We start from the raw sequence: 27,889 nt of genomic DNA, 5'->3' as shown, positions 1-27,889 counted from the left end.
CGAAATATTGACATAAGGTAGGGCTATTGGCCATGCCCTGAGGTAATACTTTCCACAGCGGGAGGCAAAATGGCCGGGCTGGCCGCATTGAAAGCATGTTTTACCCCTGTTTTGGCCTTGGAAGGTGACAAGGGCCTTAGTGATCTTGTGCATAAAAGGATCCGCCTCTGGGCAGAGATTAATCATGTCGTGCAGAGTTTTGGCTTTGGAGTTGTGTTTTAGAATAGCTCTGCAGGTCTCATTAGCATTTTCAAAGGCTAATTGTCTAATGAGGGCGTTGTCTGCCACAGTGGCGGCATCACCGAGGGCACGCTCAGCCTCGGGGCCCTGGATGATCTTTGAGAGAGGTGCTGCCGTGCTGATCAAAGTAGTCAGCGAGCTCGCGACCAATCTGGTCCCATGTAGAAGGCACAATTTTGGGGCAGGTGATAACGAACCAGGGACATACTTCGTGTACAAACAGCAGAAATTGCAAGAGATCTTTCTGTCTAACTTCAATATTACGGTTTTTCAACTGCTTTTTTATATCAGAGATAAATTTAGCTCCTTCACTAACTGCGTTCCCCCTATTCTCGGGGAACTTTGGGACGGCGGCTGTGCCTTAGCTAAGATTTGACTAACCCCAACCCTGCACCACCCGGATGGGGCTTACCTGGTGTCTGACGGGCGGGCTCCGGACTCGTCGTCTCTCTGCCGTCCGATCGGGAGTCGGTAACCTCTGTAAACCACGTTGGGCGCCAGTTGCGGCTCTCTGGGGGGACCCCGTCCCGCGGGGAATAGGAGGTGAGAGCCGCCTCTTATTCGTGGGTCATCAGAGGCCGATCCGATCTTGAATGTCTGTGGAGGAAATCTTTAAGAAGTTAGAGTACACGGCCCAAGTCTGGTTTCTGATCAAAGGCACTTTATTGGCTCAGCAAAACGATTATATACTGTTATTCCAGGGGGAAGGTTTAGCAAGCTTATTAGACAGTTCAATCAAATCCTCTACCAATCACATGAGTCACTCAAGCATTTAACCATACAGCAATCAGTATTTTACCAAATGTGGGGAGGGGTAAGTGGGAAGGCATACATCAACAGTTAACCCTATGCAATCTTTAACTTAACAATCTCTAGGGGCAAGCAGGACAAGGAAATACCACCGGCCTCCTGCTCCAGATCCCGTGACCCTGTGGTTAGCACAAAGGGCTATTTTTTCTGTAAGATTCCCTGTTTGCCCAGGGGCTAGACCTGCCATAAGTCACGTATGTAGTCTAGTGGGATTTTTCCACCGAGGCAAAGGCTAAGGTTGAGGGCAGTCTTCTTATGCAGGCCCAAGCAGTCTCTCACATCAAGGTGCACCCATTTTTCTACAAATGACTCAAATTTATGTTTCTTTATGACTGAGTATGTATACCACATTTTCTTTACCTATTCATCTATTTTTTTTTTTTTAATGGTACCAGGGATCAAACTCAGGACCTTGTGTTTGTGAGGCTCAGTGGTGGAACCACTGAGCTAAATGCCCTGCCCCTACCCTTCATCTATTGATGAACATCAACCGCTTCCAAGATTTAGTGATTATTTTGGATACCTAGAAGGGGAATAACTGCATTGAATGGAATTTCTACTTTAGTTTTGGGGAATCTTTATAGTGGTTGTATTCCCACAATGTGGAAGTGTTTCATTTTCTCTGCAGATTCACCAGCATTTGATTTATTTCATAATAGCCATTAGAATGTAAATCCTTCTTTCTTCACCATGAGCAGGGATGTAGACATATTATCTTTTTTTTTTTTTTTTTTTTGATACTGGGGATTGAACTCGGGACCTTGCATTTACCAGGCAGGTATGGTGCCACTTTACATCCCTGACCCTCATTTTCCTTTGGTAACAGCAACTAATTGTATTTTTTTTCCCTGCAGCAACTGGAGCCCCATAACTCTAAGTTGGTTCTGAGTAGTTGATTTGGAATAACAGTGCCACGTGGCAAATGCCAAGCCCAAGCCTCTCCCACTGGTGGCATCTCCCAGTTCACATTCTGAGCTTTTCTCTTCTAACCTTAATGCTGTGCATGGTCTGGAACCCCCCCAGATTAAACAAAATGACCTAGCATTTCATTGCTGAGTAGTCACTTTCTATGGCTTTGCTGGCAACCTTTGGCCAGCAGGAGTATGAGCTATCTTTCCATTTAATCTGGTTAAAACCAGATAAAGAATTAGGTCAGAGGCCTCTAGCTGCAAAGCCGTCTGTTTCCAGAACTCCAACGGAGTGTGGAATAAAAATAAGCAAGGACAATGGAAAAGGTATTGCACAGAATTTGCGTTTGACCTGTTCTAGGTCAAAACTCTAGCTCAGGTTCTGAAAGTAGACAAGCATTGCAGTGGGCAGTAGTGAGACTACATTAGCAACCAATAGAGATGTGATGATCTAAGATACTCCAAGCAGTAACTCCAGGGTGATGGTATTTGGAATTTGAAGTTCTGCATGGAATGTAGAGATAAACTGCCCAAAAGTTTCAAACTTTGAAGTATCAGGGCATCTGGGGTGGGGCCTCAGAGTTTAGAGGTTAGAGCAGCATTCCATTGATAACCAATTTCCTCTGGATTACAGAGAAAAGACAAGGAGGTAGGCCTGGAAGGTCAGTCAGGAGGACCCAGTATTACTGATCCAGGCCTGTTCTGCTAGCCATACAGTATGCCAGTGACTGAAATGATGAGTTTTACAAAAGAGTAAGAGTTTATTCATGAGTTAGACAGGTCTGTGGAGTCAGAAGAGCAAGCTTCAAATCTGCCTCCACAAGGATGGTGTAGGTTTTTATAGGATAAAGAAGTAGGGTGGTCTGAGGCATGGGGGAAAAGTGATTGAAGATTAGGAAAAATGAAATAATTGGCGGTCTGCTTATGCCTAGTCAGACTGCATGGCTTTTCATGGCTAGAAAATGGCAATATTAGTATGCTCTTGCGATGGAGTTTTGACTCTCTGACTTTGAAAGATCATCCATTGGACACATACAGAGACTTGAGTGAAGGCTTGGTGGATGCAACCAGCTTGAGTCATTTCCAAGTTCCGGAAAAACATTGATTGTGACTTATATGATAAAGCTAATGGGAATATATTGCTTAGCTATATGGATGCTTAAATTTTTTTTTCATTAAGTTTATTGGTACTTTTTAGGTATATAGTACAGTTGCATTCATCATTGGGATCTTGTACCTTTACATGATGTATCTTTTTTTTTTCTTTTCTCTTTTTACCTTTCCCACAAACCCCAATTCCTTTACTCTTTTGGACTTTTCTTCCTATTACACAATATCAATTATACATTTGTTTTTGTTTTTTCTGAGACAGAGTCTTACTATGTAGTTGAGACTGACCTGGAACTCACTATGTAGCCCAGGCTGGTCTCAAATTCACAACGATACTCCTGCCTCAGCCTCCCAAGTGCTGGGATTACAGGCATGTGCCACCATGCCCTGCTCAATTATACATTTTAATCCTTATTTACACTTTTACTTTTTCACACTAGAGAAACTATTTGGTATTTACACATGTGTAACTTATTAATTTCACTTAAGAGTACGGCCTTAATGTTTGTAATAGCTAAAACTTGGAAACAGCTCAACTACCCATCAAATGGAGACTGGATAAAGATGTAGTTTTTTTTTGTAAAATGAAATACTACTCAGCCATAAAGAATAAGTAATTAGAGAAATTTATAGCTAAGTCGATGTACATTGAGAACACACACACATACATGATGTATTTCGGTTCTTATTTTTAACCCAATCCCCTGCCCTCCCTTCATCCCCTCCACCCCTCCATATTTGCAAAGGTTTTGTTTCCATTTTTTCCTCATATTATTTTCCTTTCCCTTCTTTCACTTCCCATACTCCTTTGGACCTTTCCTTCCAATTTTACATTAGCAATTATTATTATTATTATTTTGTTTTGTTTTGTTTTTTGAGACAGGGTCTCACTATGTGGTTGAGACTGACCTGGAACTCACTATGTAGCCCAGGCTGGTCTTGAACTCACAGTGATCCTCCTGCCTCAGCCTCCTGGGTGCTGGTATTACAGGTGTGTGCCACCACTCCTGGCTCTAGCAATTATTCATTTTAATCCTTATTTACACTTTCAGTTTCTTACACCAGAGAAACTATTCCATATTTACATGTGTGACCTACTTATTTCACTTAATGTGCATCCTCAATGTGCATCCATTTAGCTATAAATGTCTCTAATTTCTCATTCTTTATGGCTGAGTAGTACTCCATTTTATGTTAAAAAAACCACACATTTTGTTTGTCCAGTCTCCAGTTGTTGGGCGCTTGGGCTGTTTCCAAGCTTTAGCTATTATAGGGCTGGGAATTTAGCTCAATGGTTCTGGCATCTGCCTCAAAAGTGCAAGGTCCTTAGTTTGATCCCATGTCCCACCAATGCCCCCAAAAAAGAGTCAGAGCCAAGCTTTAGCTATTACAAACTGTGTTGCTGTAAACATGGGTGCACGTATATCACTGTGGTATGATTCTTTTAATGCTTTTGGAAATGTACCCAGTAGGGGAATAGCTGGGTCAAAGGGGACCTCTAATCCTAGTTTTTTTGAGGTATCTTCATATTGATTTCCACAGTGGTTGCCACCATTCTGCACTCCCACCAACAGTGGAGAAGGGTTCCTTTCTCCCTATAACCCTGACAGTGTTTGTTATTGGTTGACTTCTTGATAGCAGCCATTCTTACTGTGGTGAGATGGAATCTCAGTGTTGTTTTCATCTGCATCTCTTGAATGAACAGTGATGTTGAACATTTTTTCATATGTTTATTTGCTGCTTTTGCTTCTTTGTCTGAGAAATGTCTGTTCATTTCAGATGCCCATGTTTGAATCAGATCTTTAAATTTAGGGGGTCTGATTTTTAAAAGTTCTTTATATATTCTAGATAGTAGTCCTTTGTCTGAGGAACAGCTTATAAACATTTTTCCTCCATTGTTGGTTGTCTCTTAGCTCTGTTGGTGGTTTCTCTTGCAGTGCAGGAGCTTTTTAATAAGATGAGATCCCATTTGTTGATTCTTTGTGCTAGTTCCTGTGCTACTGAGGATTTGTTTATAAAGTCTTTTCCTGTGCCAGTGTTCTTCGAGAGTTCTCCCTAACTTATCTTCCAGCAAGTTTAGTGTTTCTGTTTTGATATTTAGATATTTAATCTACTTTGGTTTTAGTTTAGTGCATGATGAAAGTTAGGGGTCTAGTTTTAATCTTTAGGAGGTTGAAATCCAGTTTATCCAACAAAATTTGTTGAAGAGGATATCTTACCTACACTGAGGATGGCTGGCTCATAGTCAAAGATGAGATAGCTGAATACGTCTGGAGTTGTTTCTGCATCTTCTAATATATTCCACTAATCCTTGGGTCTGTTTCTTTGTCAGTACCATGCTGTTTTTTAATCACAGTGGCTTTGTAGTAAAGTTTCATGACAGGGGCGTACCCTGTCATGTCTCTGTTGCCTAGAATGGCTTTTGCTTTTCTAGGTCTCTTCTTGTTCCAAATGAATTTTTGTATTTTTTCCTCAAGTTATGTGAGATATACTGTTGGGATTTCTATTGAGATTGCATTGAATCTGTATAGTAGTTTTGGTAGAATGGCCATTTTCACTATATTGGTTCTTCCTGCCTGAGAGCAAGGGATCTTTCCATTTTCTTATATCCTCTTTGATCTCTTTTTTTCAAAGTGCTATAGTTTTCAGTGTAGAGGTCTTTTGCTTCCTTTATTAGATTGATTCCTAGATATTTTATTTTTTTGGATGCTATTGTGAAAGGAATTGTTTCCCTAGTTACTCTCTCAGTGAGTTAGTTATTTGTGTACAAGAAGGCTATTGATTTTTGAGTGTCGATCTTGTATCCAGCTACTCTACTGAATCTGTCAATTAAGTCTAGAAGTCTTTTGACAGTATTTTTTTGTTCTTCTATGTAGAGTATTATATTGTCAGCAAATAATGACAGTTTAACTTCTTCCTTTCCTATCGTTATTCCTTTTATTTCTTTCTCTTGTCTAATTGTTGTGGCTAATGTTTCCAAAACTATATTGAACAGGAGTGGTGATAGTGGATGTCCTTGTCTTGTTCCTGATTTTAGCATGAAGGTCAGTTTTTGAACCATTTAGTATGATGTTTGCTGTTGCTTTTTCATAGATAGCCTTTATCAAGTTGAGATAAAGACCATCTGTTCCAATTTTCTGCATTTTCTTTTTTTGGTTTTTTTTGAGGATCTCACTATAGGTCTCACTATGTAGTTGAGGCTGACCTGGAACTCACTATGTAACCCAGGCTGGTCTCCAACTCATAGCGATCCTCCTGCCTCAGCCTCCCGAGTGCTGGGATTACAGGTGTGAGCCACCATGCCCGGCTATTGCAATTTTAAAAAATCAAAATAGGTGTTGAATTTTTTCAAGTGCTTTTCCTTTTCCTGCATCCTGCATCTATTGAGATGATCGTATGGTTTTTGTCCTTGACTCTGTTAATATAGTGTATTACATTTATTGATTTATGTATGATGAACCTTTCTTGCATCCCTGGGATAAATCTGACTTGGTCAGGGTGCTTTTTTTTGGTCTGGAGATTGAACTCAGGACCTCCTACTTGTCAGGCAGGTGCTGTGCCATTGAGCTACATCCCTAAACCATTGAGATGATCGTATGGTTTTTGTCCTTGACTCTGTTAATATAGTGTATTACATTTATTGATTTATGTATGATGAACCTTTCTTGCATCCCTGGGATAAATCTGACTTGGTCAGGGTGCTTTTTTTTGGTCTGGAGATTGAACTCAGGACCTCCTACTTGTCAGGCAGGTGCTGTGCCATTGAGCTACATCCCTAAACCATTTTTTCTTTTTTTCTTTTTTTTTTTGCAGTGAGTGTTTTGCAGTGAGGATGAGATATCTAGGTTGAAGCAATGAAGCCAGGCATTGTTGGCGGGCCAAGTCCTAGAGCCACCACAGACCAAACAGCAAGGTCCCTGAGTATTGACGCCTCCTGGCCTCCAATTCCTGTCAGTCCCTCCTCTAAGGTCCATCTAGGCTGATGTTTATCCTCTGATACACTTAGTTCTCTGTTCTATCATTTGAACTAGTGCCATTTAGACTCAAGTGGGGCAGATGGCTAATTAGTGGACTGGCTGTCTAGGAACAGTGAAATACAATCCTGTTTTTCCTTCTTTTGTGCCATGTCTGATGGATGGAGAGAACACACTTTTACAGTAGTGCTGAAAGGTGATACCTCTCCTGGGAAGGTGGCCTTGACACCATCCAGACCAACGTGTATTTAAAGGAAACTCTGAGCTTCCTTTACACAGTTGACTGTCACCCATCTTCTCTGCCAAGTCTCTCCAGCCTATCTTTGCACTAGGTTATGTGGGATCTGGTTGCACTGATCTTCCTCCTGCTGCCAGGCAGTAAGGAGCAGCTAGAGAATAGAGAAGGGGCATCCTTCTGTCTGTCTTCTGGCACTGAGTGGCCACACCAGTGGCCATTTTTGGAATGAAAGTCCCAGTAGATTATGTTTCATTTGCCTCTTTGGGTCCACATTTCCACATTAGTGACAGAGAAAGTCAACATAGTGGGCTAAGTTTGGACCTAATTGAATGGCAATTTACAGCATTATGAGGAACATGGGTTTTGGAGTCAAATAGATTTGAATTTAAATTTTAAATTCTCCACTTAATAGATGTAAGATCTCAGCTGGGTAATTTAACCTCACACAGTGTCACTTGGTAGGTTTCTAGCAAAAGATCCATATATTTATCTCCCAGATTTTGTGATGCATAACCCTGCTTATAGAATACCTGGGACAGGGGCTACTGCAAAGTGCATCTTTGATATTATTATTACTTAAAAAAGACATGTCTTAAAAATACTTTTCAAATATCAAATGCCTGATCAGGCACAGAGTGGAAGAGGTTAATGGGTCATTTGATTTATTTATTTATTTTTTTTTTGTACTGGGGTTTGAACTCAGGATCTTGTACTTGCAAGGCAGTGGCAGCACCACTGAGCTAAATCCCTGGCCCTGGATGATTTGCTTTTACTTCATCTTTCTTGAATTTATAGTTTTCCAAATATATGAGAATAAAAATATCTCATTATATAAACCTGACTTGTTCAAAATAGGCATGGAATAGCTCGTGTGGCTTTTTCTGATTAGATTTGGTGCTGTTTTCTAGATTCAAAATAGTCAATCACCAACAGAATTTGACCTTCACATACACTGTCATGGGCAGCTGAATTCAAGAAACTATGTGGAGGACATACTGTGTTCAAAGGACTGAGTAGAACACAGATGAATCTAGGTTGCATGGTCCAAGAAGCCTATACTCTCACAGTGAAGGAGATATTAAAAATATCTATGTAATGATATCTAGACAGTAAGTCTACAACAGTGTTGTTCATGAAGCTGAAGACATTCAAAAGGAGAAGTGATTATTTACCAGTTGAAAGAGGTGATGTTATTTGAACTGAGCCTTGAAGGGTGAATAGGATTTAGATGCATAGAGATGAGGACATGAGGACTTTTAGTCAAAGGCCTGGAGGTCCAGGGTGCACTGGAGAATAGAATGGTGGTCCTAAGTGTTGGGGCATACTGTGTGGGGAGGGTTACTGTCAGGAACAAGATGGGAAGCGGCACAGAGAATGAACTTTTATTCAGTAAGCAGTGAAGAATCGCAGAAGTTCTCAGGAAGGGAAGTTATCTATTCTCACTCACCTGATTGGGCAGAGATAGGAGAATTTAGCTTCTGGAAGTAGAAGGACCAGTTTTTGTAGTCATTCAGGCCACTAAGGCTTAGACAGTGGGGATAGAAAAGAGAGGAATCTCATATCAAAGGAAGAATCAAACAGGTTTAGGTGACTGATTTGGATTTGGAAGGTAGGATTAAAGGGAGTTACCTGTGTTAATCAGCTGTCTGTTTCTGTGACAAAATACCTCAGGAAAACAATGTAAAGAAGGGGAGGTTTGTTTTGGCTTATGGTTTCAGAGGTTTCAGTCCATAGTCTTCTGGCTTTATTACTTTGGGTCTGAGGAGAGGCAGGACATCATGGAAGGAGCATGTGGAGGAGTAGGCTGATCACCTCATGATGGCCAGGAAGCAGAGCAAGGAGCGGGGAAGGGAAGGGCCAGGTACAAATATACCCTTAAGGCCATGTCCCAAGTTACCTACTTCCCTCACACTAGGTCCCACTTACTTACAGTTTCCACCATCTCCCTGTAGTCCATTCAATTATGAATGCATCAATAGATTAGCCCATTGACGAGATCAGAGCCCTGAGGCTCCAGTCATTTCCAGAGAGATCTACATCTGAGCATTGCTGCACTGGGGACTAAACTTTTTTTTCCACATGAGCCTCTGGGGGACAATTCAGATCTAACCCATAACACTGACCAAGCTGGGGGAACATGAGGGCAGGTGCTGCTGGCTTGGGGAAGGATGGTGGAGGAGTCTGATTGGGCTTATCCCATGCCAGCAGCCTGATCACATGCCGATATCCAGCACTAAGGTAAAAACTCAGACCTGTAGCCAAGACTTGGGATCAGGAGTAAAGAAAGATAGTTGGGAGTCACCAACAGAGAAGTAGTGCTGACAGAAATTGAGGCACTGGGGAAGTTATCCAGGGAAATAGAGGTGAAAAGGGGCTTTACCTAGAACCTTGGGAGAGGACTGCATGAAGGAAGATACAAAAGAGGAGGAACTGGCAAAGGGAAGAGAGGAAAAGAGGGAGGGAGATCAGCTAGAGGATGTACTTTAGAGAGAACAGATCCAAATCCCGTATCTCCTATTGACTTTGACTCTATCCTCTCCGACTTTGAACCTATCCTCTAGGATATGAATGGTATTAATGACCATCTCACAGGATGGCGGAGGATCTAGTGCCTGCTGTACTTAGTGGGCACTAAGTGCAGTTGTTTTCCTTATCTGCAGGGTTTATATTCCAAAGTCCGCAGTGGATGCCTGAAACTGCATATGAAGGGGGCCCTTCTTTTACCAGAAGTGACAGCCTCAGTTTATATTTTCTTTCTGGGGCTCGGGGCATGACTCTGTGGTAAAGCACTTACCTAACATGTGTGAGGCTCTGAGTTTGATGCCTAGCACTGCAAAATAAAACATAACAAAAAACCCACCAACAAAATAAATACATTTTTTCCTTTCCTTGTAAAGTGGAGAACTTTAGCTTTTTCTCATGGAATTAAAGTACTTTATGGCTTCTCTTTGGCATATATTTTCAGCATCATGCTTGCATTTTATAAAACAGGGTTACTTAACAACAAACTCTATGATTCCTTAACTGACAGGGCCACTAAGTGACCTACAGGCAGGTGGTATACACAGCATGGATAGTCATGACAAAGGAATGATTTTTGTTTCAGATGGGATGTAGTGAAACATCCAAAGATTTCAGCACACTATTTAGAGTGGGACACAATTTAAAATTTATAAATTGTTTAGTTCTATGATTTTTCATTTACCAGTTTTATATCATAATTGACCATGGGTAAGTGAAACTGTGGAAAGTGAAACTGAAGATAAGGACAGCTAATGTAAATGCTTAATCCCTCCCCCATTTCCCATTGAAGTCTAGAGAGGCATGATGAGAAGAGAACAGCTATCAGGATGAAATGCTTAGACAGTGAAGGTGTTTGGGGCAGGACCATGAGACATCACCAGATTTGGTCACTTGTGGCATGGTGATGGCGGGGGCGGTAAGTGCCGTGGCATGTTCCGTAAGGAGCAGATCCTGATGAAGGCTGACTGCCAGGGGATGGTATGAAGGAACATGGAGGCAGGGAGAGCAGCAGGTGCAGGCCCTACTTTGAAGCCGTGTAGCAGCCTTGGAAATGGAACTAGAGGGGATCAAGGGGTTAAGGGAAGGGCATCTTGGCTGCTTGCATAAGTGAAACCAGCTGGCATATTAAGAAGAGTGAACTACTGTAATTCTCTGCAAACCCCTTTTCTTTTGGATTGGGCATTTGAGGTCAAGCATTTGGGTGACTGTTCAAATGTGCCAGCTGACTAACTCCAGGAGGAGGCAGCTGTCATGTGAGAGAGTGAAACTGTGGTTTGTCACGAGGAGCTCTGAGAAAGACTAGGCTGATTCTGAACCAAGCATTCTTGTAACCCTGTAATCTTCCAAGCATGGAGAAGTAGACAGAAGGGTGCAAGCTCTGCAGGGAATTTTCTAAAGAAATGCTTCCTTGTGAGATGAGAGGAGGACATTGAAGGGGATAGCAGAAGAGGTACCATGGGTAAGTGTTACCAAGGGTTCTGTCCTGAAGCCTGAGGCATAGTTTCCAAAACAGCTCTTCGTTTTGCAAACAAGCAGAGCTCATTACAAAATACTTACCTTGTCTCCTTGGTCCCTAGAATTTCAGACCTTTGGAGCTCCTGCCACTCACACCACCTCTGCCTCTCCGGTGGCTTGACTTGGTCTCAAACAGGAAGTAGAAACTGGTGGAGGGAGGGAGTGTGTGTGTGGAAGGAAGGGATGGGAAAGTAGGTGGGGCTCGAGGTCCATCCCACCATCTTTCAGGAGGGAAGAGCAGGAGGGAAGTCCCCAAGGAAGTCAGGGCTACTTCCCAGAGAATCCACTCTTTAGGAAGAAAACTCCTAGGTGTGGCAGCATTCTTGATTAGAGTGTGGGAGGCCTGCCTCTCAAAAAGTTCTATTTTCCCTCCAGACTTCAATTGTGTTTGGTTTTCCTCCTCAGGCACGGCTCCTGTGGCATGGAGTTGGTCTGAAACCAGCTGCTCTCTCTCTTCCTCTGCTTTTCTTCCCTTCCTCCCAGTCACCCCCTTCCTGTTTTAAGAGGCTGTGTGGCTAAGTGTGGTGGCCAGACTGCCTGGGATTGAATCAGCTGTTCACCTACTACTGTGTGCACTCATCTCTTTGAGTCTTCGATTCCTCTTTGTTAGGATGGATTATAATAGTATCCATTTCATAGGGTAACATCAGATTGTGAGGAGTAATTGAGTAGATATATGTAAGCTTAGAGCACTGCTTAGGAAGTAGTAGATGCCTTATTTGGTCTATAAATATTGACTCTATCTCTCATCTGTCTATCATCTATATATCTCAATTATGTCATCCACCTACCAGTCATCTATCGTCCATCTATCATCCGTATGTACGTATGTACGTATGTGTGTATCTATCCTTTGATAATACCTGTTAGGATTTTTTTCCCAGTGATACAAAGAAATACTGAAAGAGCCCATATAATTTATATTTCTAGGGATTATAAAGTATTTCTGTAGAAAGTATAGAAATTGTACTTTAGCATTCTAATCATGGAGGGCTTGTTATCTTTCAGAGCTTTCATTTCCAGGAGAAAGTTCCTCTTTACATTGACCTTTTTCTTGTGACTTCCACCTGCTACTTTGACTTCTACATTCTGAAACTATTAGGAAAAAACAAACAAGCAAAACTAATAAACAAAAGCAAAGAAAATGAATCCTTCTCCCATATAGCAACTATTTAAATTTTGAAGATGTTTGTCACATCCTTCACAGCTCTCTAATTCTGAGATCTGTCAGCTAGGCCACCATGACATTTTAGCTGCTTTTCTCCTGGCTAATGGGCTGGTTGACAACTCTATTTCCCCCACATGTTCTGTGCAGATATTGATGGCTACTTCCTTTGGGGCAGCACTTCTATTAATACAATTTATTGTTGCATTACCTTTTTGTTTACATTTTCATTTCTTTAAAGCGAGGTCCACTTATTACTCATGTTTTTTTGTAAGCCCAGTGCTATACTTGGTACAGAGGTGTCCACCAAATGAAAATAGAGCGGCACATTTTGGGTAGACTTGGAGCTTTGGTGTCATTTAGACCTTAGGTCTTTCTTTCCCGTGTAGTGTACACATGTCCTGTAAGGCATGTCTGGTACTTTGTGCTGATTTATTTTAACCTAAAAGTAAGGTACATATTTGTTTATTCCTAATAAATTGTGACCTTTAGATGTTATTTCATAGGCTTTCTTGGTTATTTTATGTTTTAAATTGTAATTTTCTTATTCCATGAATTAGTAATAATTCCCATTTTGTGATCATTGGCTTTACAATGTCACTGATCAAAAAATGGTAACTTAGCTCTGAAACTGAGCTTGTAGTATATTCTGGGGACCTTTCCTAGCCTGACAACAATGGTTTTAAGTACTCCTCAGTGGTTGCAAAGTGACCCTCATCAGCATTATCCATCTCAGGTTTTTCAGGGGAACATGAAAATTTCTTAGATGCTTGCTAAAATTCAGATACCCACCACTTATTTATTACATGTCTTTCTCCTACTTATCTGATACCTACAGTACTTACAGGATGAAAGAAAACAGCTGGGTAAGCAGTCAAGTGATTTCTCCATCTTTTATTTTATTTTTTTTTGGTACTGGGGATCAAACTCGGGTCTTTGCACTTGCAAGGCAGGCGGCGGAACCACTGAGCTAAATCCCCGGCCCAATTTCTCCATCTTTTAGAAAATTCCTCTTCATTTTAAGTAGAAAGTGGCATAAAATGGGAGGTGGTACAAACTGGAAGGAAATTGAGAACAGTCACTATTCTAAGATTTCACGAAAATATTGAGTCCTATACAATGTGTAGCTCCCTGATTTAGACATATTTGTTATAATCACAGTTGTATGGTGTCTTCTTTTAATGGAGTTGGTGGTGTTTGAGTTGAAGTGGGAATTCCCAAAGAGTTGTATATAGTGCATATTACCTGTGAGAACAGAAGGGCCAAAACTTTATATTCTGATTAGACTGATAGTTAAGATAGATTATCAAGTGAAAAGTGTAGGCTCTGTTCTGCTGGATAGAATTCAGGGGAGAACCAAAAGTCAGGGTATGGAATAGTACCATTTGTGGAGGAAAATGGATACGGGACAAACTGATATTTATTTATTTGGTACTGGGGATTGAACTTGGGATCTTGTGATTGCGAGGCAGGCAGTGGAACCACTGAGCTAAGTCCCTGGCCTAGATAATTATTTATTGAGTGACCACTGCTGGTTGGGTGACAGAGCCTGGTACTTTTTGAATTGTCACTTTATGAGTGCATTATCTCACATAAATAGTAAATGCATAAGATCAAGGAAATTGAATTTGAGGAAACAAAAATAATAGTCCTTATTTTCTTTTCTAAGGTGGATGGGCTTTGGAAATCAATATCCTTGTATTGGAATTCTGCTTGACTGCTGCTGGAGGCTGGGCATGGGGGCAAGTTGCATAAGTCCAGAAAGGCATCCTTTATAAAACTAAGGAAAGACCTTTCTGGCTTCTGAGCTGAGTTTTTGTGAAGATCACATATAACATTTCTTAAAGTTCAGCTGGTGATGGTTTTATCCCTAGGTCAGGAATGAAGAGGATGAGGCAGATTTCACCCTGGCTATAACATTCTGCTCTGAAGATTCTTTTTTTTTTAACCATCCAAGAAAGACAAAGCATAAAGTCATTTTAGGAATTGTATCTCAGGTGGTGAATATATTTTTGAATTAAAGGTTACTGAATCAGAAATTCACTTTGAACTGGTCATTAGATCCAGGAACAAAGATTCAGTGTGTCTTCAAAGGGGAGTTGATTTGCTTACTTTGGCAGCATATATGTTTCCTGAGGGAGTTGAGTGGTTAAGCCAGTAGTGTTAAGCCTCTGACCCCTGGAGCTTTAGAAGAAATTAACTGATTAGATGTAAATCATCTGTCTTAGTCACTTTTCAAGTCACTGGGACAAAATATCTGATACCCACAACTTAAAGTGTGTGTGTGTGTTGGGGGTGTTATTTTGGCTTACAGTCACAGTCCCTGATCAGCTGGCTCCAAGACAGGAATGATAAGGCGAGAGGGTTTGGAGCAGGGGAGGAAAGCTGCTGTCCAGGAAGCAGAGAGAAAAAGGAGCTGGAGAGGGAGATAACTTTCCAGGTCATACCCCAGTGACCTGCCTCTGACCAGGTCCCACCTCCAAACAGCAAGCCAGAAGTATAGGGCCCCCATGATCCATCTTCCAAAAACATGAGGTGTTGGGAGGACACTCCAGGTCTAAATCATAGCACCATCCCTCTCCCCTGTTATAACAAGAGTTTACGATGTGGAAAGGCTCTGTTCTGTTGGGCAGGATTCAGGGGAGGACCAAAAGTCAAAAGACCAGGGCTGCTGTTGTCACTGTTTAGTGCCACCATGCTCTCGGACTAGTGAGACTGTGATGCAGGGACAGAACCATTAACACTGTATCCCTTAGTCAGCCATATCCACCCTCAGTGGGTCTATAGGCTGAAATTTTGCCAGGAGATAGAGGGGGAAAATAAGTGATATTTTGTGTAATATCTATATTTTCTTTTTTTGTTTGTATATGCAGCGAGTGGGTTTTGCAGTTTGAATTCTTCATATGTGAAGACCAGAAAAAGAAACTCAGTCGTCTAATACTAAATAGAATTGGCTCATAGAGTATTCCAGAAGTAGGACTGACCCAGCAATCTGTACTTTTAGTTCCACTGAAATTCAGACTGGTTTCTGGCTATGAGGCTGGAACAAACTATGAGTCTCTTGCCAGCTTGAACTAAGCTCCCTGCTATCTTGAATTTGGCTTGTTGACCTGCTGACTTCACCTCAGCTCCACCTCACCCTGAACTAGGAGCCACTAGATGGAGCCAACCCACAGCTGCTCTGAATTCCAAGCTCAGTTGATTCCTCTCCAAATTGGCAGCTGGCCAGTTGCCCTCTCCTGGGGGACATGTGAACTCAAATAACCCCCAACCAGTGCAGCCTGCTGCATCCACCCCTCTGTTCCACTGGTGTGTTTCTCCATGGAGGTCTCTGGAGTTGCCAGTAGTCATCATGTACCCCAGGTTCAAGCCATTCCTCCTATGCAGCAAGCCAGGGCTCAGAGAGAAAGCACTGCTTGCCACCTCCTTCTTTTGTGTTGAGGTCCCTCTCTTTCCTCTCCCCGTGGACTTCAGTTCTCGCTTCAAATACTTGCACTTCCCTCATTCTCTTCCTCACGTTGCTGTATTCCAGCTGCTGGACACCAAATCTCAGAGGGGCTATTTCTCTGCTGTTTGTCAACTTCCTGGAAGTTATAATCTCTTTTATAATTAAAAAATAAATTGATCTCTTTTGAAATTGTTCCTAAGTTATAACTTATTGTTAAATATATATTTTGAAATGTAGAAATCATCTTTTTAAAAATTATTTTTATTATTAAATGAAATTGTATATATTATATACAACATTGTGTTTTCAAATGTACATATGGAATGACTCAATCAAGATAATTAACATGTGCATTACTACAAATGTTTATGATTAAGTCATCTTTTGTTTGTTTGTTTGTTTGTTTATTTGGTACTGGGGATAGAACTCAGAACCTTGCACTTTTGAGGCACTACTGAGCTAAAATGGCCTGATTAAACCATCTTTTGAACAAGAAGTAAAAAGTACTTTTTATAAGAATCAAATATTTTTTTTTAATTTTAAACAACTTACTTGAGGGCTGGGGATTTAGCTCATTGGTTCCAGTGCCTGCCTCTTAAACATAAGGACCCAAGTTCGATCCCCAGTACAAAAAAAAAAAAAATTTACTTGAAAAGTGAAAATTTTAGGTATTCAAGATGTAGGTAATGATTTGATAGAATTATTATACAAATGAATATGTAATTTACTATCCATATTCACTAATTGGGCGAGTATAGGGGGATAATTACACTTAAAATCTGTTATATTTCAAATTTCAAGTGACAAATGCACTATTATTACCTATGGCCACCATATGGTGTATTGCCACCTTATGTTCACTGTAGCATTAGGTACAATAACCAAGATACAGAATCAGGCAATGTTCATCAGTAGATGAACGGATAAAGAAAATGTGACACACACACACACACATACACACACGCACAGAGGTACACACACACCTAAGAAAGAGGGACATCCTGTCCTTTTTTGTTGTTGTTTTCAAGACAGAGTCTTGCTATAGTTCAGACCAGCCTTGAACTCACTATGTAGCTCTGGCTAGCCTCAAACTCACAATGATCCTCCTACCTCAGCCTCTTGAATGCTGGGACAGTGGCATCCTGTGATTTGCAATGCTATGGATGAACTTAGATCTTACTCTGCTAAGTGAAATGGGCCAGACATAGAAAGACAAAAACTGTATGATCTTATATGTAGAATCTAAAATGACCAGTTCACAGAAGCAGAGAGTGGAATGGCTGTTATCATGGTTTGAGGGTAGAGTGGGGGAGATGTTTTAATGTGCACAAGAAAGTGATTTGAGACAATTCAATCAGGCTTAAGGTCAAGGGCCAGTCCAGAACTAGAAAACAACTAGCTGTTGATGGTGGCAGGAGATTGAGGTTTTTTTCTGCCTTTTATACTGTTATCTCAACCTTCTTATCAGGTAGCCCTAATCCGGGTTTGCTCAATACTAGAGAGGAAAAATCCTCAGGAATTCAGCTATAAATGTCTTCAGTTATTAATTTTCCATCACATGTTTTTTAATTTGACTTGGTTCCAAGGTATTTTATGAAATTAACTCTGTATTGTTTCTTTTGCTGTGTTTGCGAATTTACTCCTCATTAAAGTTTTAGGCTATGATATCACATGGACTGCTAATATATTATTCAGAAATCATGAAAAACAGTCATTTTATAAAGCAAGATTTTAACTTAGATGTCTAGTTAATTGAATTCATGTGTCAAGAATATTTGATCTTTAGTTATTTTCAAAATTGTCTCAAGCTTACAAATAAATCATTAAAATTTAAAAATTATAGAAATTCATAAAAATATTTGTTCTTCTATTAGTAGGGGTTAGGTAAGTGAGTTAGTTATTTTAGTTAGGGAGAAACATAACTGGATAAAAATTTGTATGTCACCATTTTTTTTTTTTTTTATGCTACCCGGGATTGAACTCGGGTCCTTGCACTTGCAAGGCAGGCCACTGAACTGCTGAGCTAAATCCCCGGCCCAATGTCACCATTTTTTATTTGCTGCACTTAGGACTTTTTTTTTTTGGTACCGGGAATCGAACTCGGGTCCTTGCACTTGTGAGGCAGGCAGCAGAACCACTGAGCTAAATCCCTGACCCTCTTAGGACTTTTCTTTGGGATCATATATTTAAGAGGAATTAAAATTTTCTTCTTACCACTTTTTTTTTTTCAAATACCAATTCTAAGTTAAAATGCCACTCAAGCTTTTACTGGTTTTAGAGCTTTATTTGTTGTATAAACTTCCAGATACTTTTATACATAGTTATTGGGGATTATTCTGTCAAAAGAAGATAGTAATAATATGGACATATGAAATGCATAATTTCATTCCACTAATCTTAACAAGTACCTGCCATGTGGAGATAATCTTCAAGTCATGGTAGGGGAGGTTGGAATCCAAAGAAGCTTCAGGTATAGATCCAGTTTAGCAGAGTTTAAAATCTCATATTGATTGCTATTTATTTGTTGCTTCTCCTTCAGACATTATGTCACAGAAATAGGCTCTGAAACTAAAAGAATTTGTATAGCATTCAGCGTTGATATTTATAGCAAAATAACCAGTAGATGGAGAGCAGGGATGACCTGTTGTGCAAAAGTATCTGAAAAAATAGAGATTTGCCTACATTTAGAGCAGGTCTGAGGAATCAGCCTAAGGAGCTAAGAAAATTAGTAGAGACCTTTACTGTAAGTTAACAGAGCCACCCAGTGTTTTGTTACATAAAAGATTAATATAAGCAGCAACTTGTTTGTGGATTGATTGTGCAGGTCTTTAATCAAGTGTGATTTAGATGCTGAGCACTTTTCATTAAGTCCACAAAAGAGGGTCAGTTTTATTGAGGCTCTGGCTAATAATTTATTTATAGTCTTTTTGTCAAAAAAGATTTAGGACACCTGAAAATACGGTGAGATAGCACAAACTAGAACACAAGAACAGAGGATAAAAAGCTAGTAAATAGGCCAAAATTATGGTGATTCTCAAATACTGACTAACCCTTTCATATTTTCTATGAAACAACTCAAATTTTCAGGTTAAAATGGAGACTGATCAGTTATAAAATTAAATAGCCAGAAAGATGAAATAATTACTTTTAGGAAAAGTAAAAGCCCATTTGATGCCAAGAAACTGAGAAAATTTTTTCTGGACATCCTCCAAGTGAGATATTGCATAAGTTAATATGTAATGTTCTCCATTCTCATAGTAGAAATGTTTCTGAATCTTTGAGGACGGTTTAATTGTATGTATACTGACTTGGAAGAATATGCACCAACCTCCATTGCAAGGGCTTGTATTACCTAATGAACCTCAAATAAACCAGTGGGGTGTAGGTCGTAATATTGCCATATTGCAAATGAGGCAACTGAGACCCAGTGAAGCTAAGAACTTCCCCAAAGTCAGGCTTTTAATAAATGGTGGAACTGGGATCCAAACCTGGATGGTCTAGTTCAGCACCCATGGTCTTTTTCAGTAGGTTATCCTGTCAATTAAATACAGTAAGGTCAATTCAATGAAAAAGAACAATACTCAGGTTCTGCTCCCCTAAATTTATGTAATTGGATAGGTGTGCTTTAATATGACACTACAGAGGAGGTCAGGGTTGCATATTTTTTAGATGACTTAGTTAACCTTACTCTCTCCCAGACTTTATCCCCAAATCTAGGCCCTGCACACTTGTTTACATGCATGTGTGCACATGCCTTTGGTTCAAACAACAATTAAAAAATAACAAACAAAAAAGAACCCGGAAATCCATGGCTTCCTGACTTTAAGAAAGAAGTTGAAAGTCCATACCTTTTTTATGGCATATCCTCAGATAAGAGATCTAAAATATAGCCAGAACAAAATAGACTTTATTTTGTTAGCTATTTTAAAAAAGTGGTATCTAGAAACATTTGTAAATGTCAACTAAATTTATTTTTCTTAATCAGTCATGAAAGTTGATTGGCAATCAGCAAGGCAAGTCTTGGAAGGAATTTAGCTGGGAAATAATAGTATCACTGAAACATTTTTAGAGGAGTCAAAATTCATAGCTTCAGTTTTAAATGGAGCATTTAGAATGATTTTTTAAGCTATACATTAGGATAGATGTGAGTTTAATGTCTTTGCTAAGAAAGCTTAAAAGGTATAATCTGTAAAATGACTGTTCTCTATACATAAGTCTCCTTGAAAACAAATTTTCATGGCATTTTAAAGAAATACTTAGCCTAGCTCAATGAAGATTCCAATGCTCCTAAAAGATTCAGTTTCTGTGTTGGGACCAACATGGTGACTTACGACACATAGACTTATACAGAGATTTTCAGATTGGTAACCTAATAACTAGCTGAGTTCTTGAAAGATTCATCCTATCAAAAGAATGCAAATAAAATAGAGTGGTGCTGAGATATAGTACAGGGAATACTGGCTAGGGAGCAAGACACTCGGGGTTCCCAGGTCTATGCTAGATGCTAACATTTGGTGTGTCCATTTTCTCTTGAACTTGGAGCGAGACTTGGATTTCTGTACCAACTCTGAAACCTATTGGCTGAATGATATTGGATTAGTCAGTTAAGCTGTTCATGCCTCAGTTTTTAGTTTCTTTACCTTTAAATTGGTGTACCTATAAATCAGGCACTCACTTTGTACAGGTATTGTGCTTTTGTATATTTTCAGTCTTTGGTAAGTCAGTCTCTCTCTCTCAACTTATTTTATAGCCTAGGCTGGCCTCGAATTCATGATCCTCCTGATTCACACTTCCCAACTATTGGGACTACAGGCATGTGTGACCACTCCTGGCCTATAATGATCTTAAATAGGATATTTACCATCATCACCCATGAGGTTGCTGTAACTGCAGCTGTACTGCAGCTGAGAGACTAGGTAATGTGAAGAGTGCAAGTGAGATATTTATGTAAAGTACCAGGCCACCTGGTACAAAGCTGATTCTCCAGAAATGGTAGCTGATGCTATTCCTGTCAAGTCTATCTCACCCATCCTCTTGTTTTAGGCATGTTTTGAAGATTAACGAGAACAGAACCACATCATTAAGCAAAATGAGGTTCAAAAATATGGTAGAGATTTAGATCAAAGGGTATAAATAAAACTGAATTTTTATTTTCTTACAGGAGTGGCAGAAACTCAACTATGATATCTATACCCTCCGGCAGATTAGAAGGGAAGTGAGAAACAAATGGAAACGCATTTTAGAAGATTTGGGTAAGTCTGAAAGAGTTTGTAAAGTGGTAAAAATAAATAGCTGTTGTCATTACTCTTTACTTTCTCCATAATGTTTTTTCATAAAGAGGAATGTGAGCAATTGATTAATTAAGGCTACCATGTACTTTTTTTCATTAAGTTTATATGTATAACATTTTAGTTATACAATACAGTTACATTGATCATTGGGAACTTGTACCTTTACATGATGTATCTTGGAAGGCTGCCATGTACTTATTTTCTCAATCTTGCTATTACATATTCATGCATATACAAAAGATATTTCTGTTGTCACCAGCCCGTGTCTTGAGAGGACATGCTTCATGTCATTCGTTGTGCCAGTCCATCTATCCCTAGGATAGGGTAGCACGGTGCAGTAGAGGCATATGGGAGTGACTACTTACTGTTTTGCCACTGTACATGGATTGAATTAGATTGGGGAGTTTGGCCAATCAGTATTAGCTTTAGAGTTGAGAAAGGTTGGGAGAAATGTTGTTTGTAACAGTCAGCAAGACAATACAAAATTTCAGAAGTAAAAAGAACAAATGGTTTAAGGTTGGGAAAAATACCTGAGGTATTAGGGTAGATGTTGGGTAATATTTTTTTCTTCAGAGTTGTGATATAATCTACAAGGCCTCACATCATGATGGCTTTGTTTTGATATTTAAAAAACAAATTTATCAATTTTGAAAGCCGTCATCCTTCTGCTTTGATTGATCATGATGGCCCAGCACCATAACTTTTCAAAAGTGGGTTGCCAACTTGCTAGGCCCTGATGCTCTAGTTGGAGTAGAGCGAGATGAGATGAACCTCTGCCCTCTGAACTCACCCAACATCACTGTGAGTTAATAGTCTCCTTTTTCACAAGGTAAGTTACCCAGACAGGTTTAAGTCTTTTCTCCTTTGGCCAAATAATTTTCACCAGCCAGCCATAGTGTCTTGATGAAGGAAATCTGGGCTTGGAGCAGGAGAAACCTGGAGGTGACCACTTTGCAGGTTGAGGGCACATAGGCATTCTAGGGACAGAAAGGGTGGTGAAGATAAGGAAGGACAGAGAAGAGGGTTTCAGACTAAACAAAGGGCAGCAGGCAGGCAGTGGCAGAGTATGTGAGGTGTAACTCAGAGAAAATGCTAAGGATGAAGTCAGTAAGAAGAAACACTGAGTTTTAATTCAAGACCCTGCCAGTCACACTGTGCTGGGAAGCAGCACAGGGAAGACCACCACTGGCTTCAGTTTTCTGATGTTTATGCAGATTCTGCACTTGGGTCCCCTTTTTATCTCTGGCAGGGACTGGGATTATAGGACAATTATTTCCTAGTGACTGCTTTACATGAAGGGTAAATTTTTCTACCTCAGGTTTTCAAAAGGAGGTGGATTCTTTGTTGTCAGTGACTAAACTTAGCACCATGAGTGATTCCAAAAACATGAGGAAAGCTCGAGAGATGTTGTTAAAACTGGCTGAAGAGACCAGTATTTTTCCAACCAGTTGGGAGCTCTCAGAGAGATATCTCTTTGTTGTGGTAAGTGGATACTTTTCTTCATCTGCCCTGGTTTTGCTTTAGATTTTTGTCTTTCCTGTTATTCCTTATACTCCATTCCAGTGCCCCTGGCACCACTAAAGGACAGGGTGGCAGATGGTACCAACATTATACATACTGGTTTCCAGTGGCCAGCAACATCAGAAGCACCTGAAAATCTTTGAAAATACAGATTTCTTGATCATACCTAAAAGCTACTCAGGCTTGGTTTGTGACTTAAGTATCTATGTCTCTCAGCTGGTTTTGTTGTGCAGGTAGGGTTTTGAATCATTTGTAGGTCAAAGAGGTGTAAGAAATATTGTTTATTTCACTTCAGATTGAAAAGTAATTTGAAAGTGTTCTAGGATGGGTAGGGTATTTCTTGGATAATGTAAGTAAAGGATTAAGATGTCTCTGAATTTGTTAAGAAAAATTTAATAAATGTTTTACGTGGTTGTCATTAGGTGTAGGATGGGTTTTGTTTTTGTTAGATTGATTTTTCCATCCATCTGGCTTGGTTTCTAATTTGGCAACCTTTGCTTCCTTTTCTTCTTTCTCTCTTTCTCTTTTTTCCCCCCAGGACCGACTCATTGCTCTTGACGCTGCAGAAGAGTTCTTTAAAATTGCTAGTCGAACTTATCCCAAGAAGCCTGGGGTCCCATTCTTGGCAGATGGCCAGAAAGAACAACCCTACTGCCCATTTCCAAGTCCCTAAAGGACAAGATCTAAAGGAGAATGGGAGTTCTTCCATTGGGACTCAACTACTAACCAAATTTGGATGACTGCATGTAGAAGAGAATGAGCAAACAGAGGGCTTGCTAAGTGAGAAATGATTCTGAGTCCTACAAGATGTAAGGTCTTCATGAGGACCTTGTTCTAAGAAATGTTCCCAATGCACTGAAACACCCTTGCATCTAGAAGAAAGTTAAGGAATTGTTTTGGTTAATGGAATAGTTCATTATGAGTGATCAGATTCCAACAGCCTATTGCCTCAGCTTTGGTTTTGAATGTACAATAAGCTGTAATCATTAATTCTGCTAGGGGAGTGGGATATTCTAATTAATAAAACAATATGATTATTAGAGCTATCATTGAATCCCACACTGGATTACCATCTTAAAATAATTATAAAATGTGATAATACTGGGCAAAATGTTCCAAATAGGACTAGTTATTATATAACTTCTGTTTGATCTGGAAAATGTGGTAGAGCTTTGAAGGATGTCAGAGGCATCATTCTGAATATCAGTTGTGATTGTTCAAAACTGAGATGAATCAAATAATAGAAATGTCTAGAAGTGTTGCCCAGAAGTGAGTTCCAAATAGAACTCCCTGCAGCAGTTACATGTGAAAAGTCTGTCTTGTGGTACATACATCATAAACCCTCAACATTGTTGATAGCTGGTTACCTCATTTTCACTTATTCATTTTTAGTCCAAAAGCCCTTGGCATTTTACCTGGGGTAGCATCTGTCAACAGAAATGTTTGGCTTCCACTTCCATGACTTGTCTTTAATCTGTTTCCAGCTTTTAAGCTGAGAGTCACACCTGACCAGGGTCCTCCCACACACTTGGCAGTGTGCGGGCAGTGAGGCACTGAAGGTCGTTGCTGGACTTTCTTCCACTCTGAAGATGATTTTCAGAATGAAACAAGTTTGTCCAGTGCAGCTTGCTTCTGTCCTCTTATTGAGAAATCCAGCTTCAAAAGTTACCTGCCACTTAAGCCATCAGCTTGCCAAGAGATTGTGGTTCACTTTATTAAGAGGCCTTTAAGGCTTTGTAGGACATATCAGTAAATTTCTAAAAACAATGGCAATATTTTTATTTTTATAGATTTTTGCACTTCTGACTCATATTGGTCTTCTGACTTGTATTGGTCTGTCCAGGGGATTGTGACTTGAAAAGTTTCATATCCTATTAGCTTTTATGGTAGTGTACACAATGTTTAAAATATTTATTAGGAGAGCCATGATGTCCGTTTCTTAAGGCATAACAGGCCAATTTAACTGGTATGTTTCAGGAACATTCTTCCTAGTTTAATATGTAAACTAAAAGTTATTTTATTTTTTATACTTGGCACTTAATCCCTGTCTCATGTTTAAAATTAGCCTAAAGATGTGTTCCCCCTCTTCTGTAGACATTTAGACAATAACGTAGAATGAAACAATAAAAAAATCTTAAAACATCATACTGTTTTAATTTCTGTACTCAAAATTCTTGTCTTTCTGGCTTTATTGGTGTCAAAATAGATGAGATTATTATGATTGTGATCTATGGATATAAACTGTTGCCATAGTTTTTATTTTTGGTGATGAACAGTATGTGTAAAATTGTTTTTTTTTTTAAATTTTTTTTCAGCTTTGAGTTTATTGGTACATTTTAGGGATACAGTACAGTTACATTTTGTTGGGATTTTTTATTTTTGGTGATGAACAGTATGTGTAAAATTGTTTTTTTTTTTAAATTTTTTTTCAGCTTTGAGTTTATTGGTACATTTTAGGGATACAGTACAGTTACATTCATTGTTGGGATCTTGTATCTAAAATTGTTTTTATGGTTATTAAAATACATCAAGTATTCCAGAAAATCATTTTTCAAGGAATTAAAAGTGTTCTGTACATACTTGTAAATCGGATATGTGTTATATTTCTGACAAATAAGAAGAAATAGATACTGTATCCATCATCCCTTTAAGTTAAAGGGCAGAAAAGTTGAGAGACAGATGGGTTCAAGGAGATCTGCTTATCCTAAATCCTGTCAAGGGTTGGGGCTTGCGAGTGAGTGGTGCTGCAGTACATGAGGATGGCTCAGGTGTTACTGAGCACACTGCGAAAGTCAAGGTATGTGCGCAGCAGAACCAGGGGCTGTAGATGTGTAGGCTAGAGGTTTTTTTCTTTTTAACCTTTGACCGCTTTTAGTACATCTTGAAGATTCATCTGTGGATGCAGGGCGATTCAAGTGGTTGATGGATGGAAAACTTCATATTAATAGTTATTTTTGTGTATAACAGGGGAGTCCCTGTAACTAGCAGATCAAACAGCTGATTTCATATTCCTTGGATGTTATTGCACAGAACAATAAAGTATTCATGTTTTATTAAGGGTGGGGACCCTCAAGAAGGCACATTCACCTAGAGATGAGGATGTGTTGGCAAGCGGCGCCAGCGTCACTGAGATTTGCAGGCCAGATGCTGTCACAGAAGTGGACTGGACATCGGCAGCAGTGTGGAAGAATTGGGCCCGGTGACTGTGTCCCACTGTCAGAGAAAAGTGGGTACAATTATCATAATGAGTAGCCTGCTGAGAGCTGTGGCGATGGTTAATAGGACATGGAAAATTAAATGGGTAAATAGTAAGAGTATTACTTCAGCTGTGCTACTGAATGATCTCAAGGAGGGCGATCAGGAGCTAGCACGCAGCTACCTTAATACAAGGTTATAAATTCTTGCCAAGTTTCTCGATCTTCACTATTTTTTCGAACCAGAAACTATTGACTGAAGGCCCAACCCCCAAGAAGAACTTGTGATACCACAAGTGTGTATGCCAGTGATTCCTCTGGATTGCTTACCAGGCTTACTGTACTCTGTGGAAGGACAGTACACAAACACTCTGAATGCCATGGGACACAGCGTCCAAGTTGATGTTGATACTCAGGAACCAAAGTATTCTTGTGGTTTGCCTCTTAGAGTGGGAGCACACGTGGTTCAGATAACAGATGGAGTTCTTTTCATGTCATACAATAGTTCACCGAATTCATGGATCTTTCCGGTAGACATCACTCTGCTTCGAGGATAAATTATTGGACTGAACATACTTGGGTGTTGACAGAACCACTATTCTTTCCTTGACTTATGGGTTTTAAAATTATCTCAGTGGGAAAGCTAGGTAGGAATCCCTGAAAGTTCTCCACCCTCTGGCCAAGATAGTAAACTAAAATCATCCTTCCATTTTGGGAAGACTCCAGACATTACTGTTATCTAAAGCCCATACTAAAGCCTGTAGTTTATTCAGATGCAACTTAGTAGTTACCTGACTTTTTGTTGTTCCAAGACCCCATCTAGGACACCATACTGCATTTAGCTGTCACATTCCCTCAGAATCCTCCTAGTTGGACAGTTTCTCAGGCTCTCCCTGTCTTCAGTGATCTTGACAGTTTTGAGGAGCACTTGTCAGGAGTCCAGAGGAGAGGAACCCAGAGACCAGCTGCAGTGGTGGCCGTGTAGGTGGTCCTATGAACCTTTTTCATGAAGTTTTCCTCAGGAAAAGAAATGTACCAGGATTGTGGAGGAGACTCCCCTAGGCCTGGCCAAAAAAAGAAGTGGACCTGAGCAGCACACCAGGCAGAGGATGTAGGGATGTAGTATGGCTTCTTAGGTCTGCTCTCTCTGGAACTGACATACTCATTCCCTTAGCTCCCAGCAGTGGCAATCTGGTGTTGAACCTCTGACATAAGTCCCTCTCTGGGGAATTACCACCAGCTGATGACAGCTATTTGCCTAAACCTACCTCTCCGCACCCTCCTTGGGGGCATCCTCCATCTATTGACTAATTAATCGGTACAGGTATATGAAAGATTAGCCTAACTCCAGAGCTCCTGATTAGATTGGCTGCAGTGTTTGCTGTGACTTCATCTCAATGAAACTTCTTCCCTCAATCCTGCTTTCCCTCACTCCTCCATAGTTATCTGCTAATATGTATGTCAATCTCCATGTCCCCAGGAAATCTCTTTCCCAGGAAAACCATGGTGACTGTATCTGAGTCACCAACACAGTTCTGAAGTCTGTACTCATGATTTTCACATTCATAGTGATTTTATATTGGTATAATTAATCTGGTTTCATTTTGATTAATCTTTTAAAATATATATTCTTTCACTGGAATCACTTAAAGTGTACTCTTTATTTTAGTTACTTAAAAATTTTTATTTTAGATATTGTTACCTGGGGATTTATTTAACTGAGTGGGAAATGGCTAGGGCATTAAGCATAGGAGTCAGCTGTTTAAAGGCAGTAACTGGAGACAGACTGAATAGACAGTAACAGAAACTCATTGATTTGATTACTTTCCAGTGATCAGAGAGGAGTCATGGCACAAACCTGGGTTCCTTTCCATGGAATTAATGTATTTATTCATTTCTTCAGATAGTTTTCTAATACTGCTATCACAAGGAATTAAGTTTAATTAAGTTGC

At 39.9% G+C, this 27,889-nt stretch overlaps 1 protein-coding gene across 1 annotated transcript in view; it reads left to right on the top strand.

The window, feature by feature from the left end:
• The window catches only part of Mreg (melanoregulin), a 66,695-nt gene extending 41,790 nt beyond the window's left edge, over positions 1–24,905 (top strand). The window contains 3 exon segments of the mRNA XM_010611064.2: positions 21,093–21,183; positions 22,541–22,704; positions 23,282–24,905. Coding sequence (XP_010609366.1) covers positions 21,093–21,183; positions 22,541–22,704; positions 23,282–23,416 — 390 coding nt within the window. The 3' untranslated portion in view covers positions 23,417–24,905.
• Positions 24,906–27,889: the final 2,984 nt, after the last annotated feature.

The sequence above is a fragment of the Fukomys damarensis genome, unplaced genomic scaffold (assembly GCF_012274545.1).
Source record: "Fukomys damarensis isolate Sample0158 unplaced genomic scaffold, DMR_v1.0_HiC HiC_scaffold_16, whole genome shotgun sequence".
Taxonomy (NCBI): Eukaryota; Metazoa; Chordata; class Mammalia; order Rodentia; family Bathyergidae; genus Fukomys; species Fukomys damarensis.
Note: the sequence above shows the minus strand (reverse complement) of the source record. Positions and strands in the feature narration are given on the sequence as shown.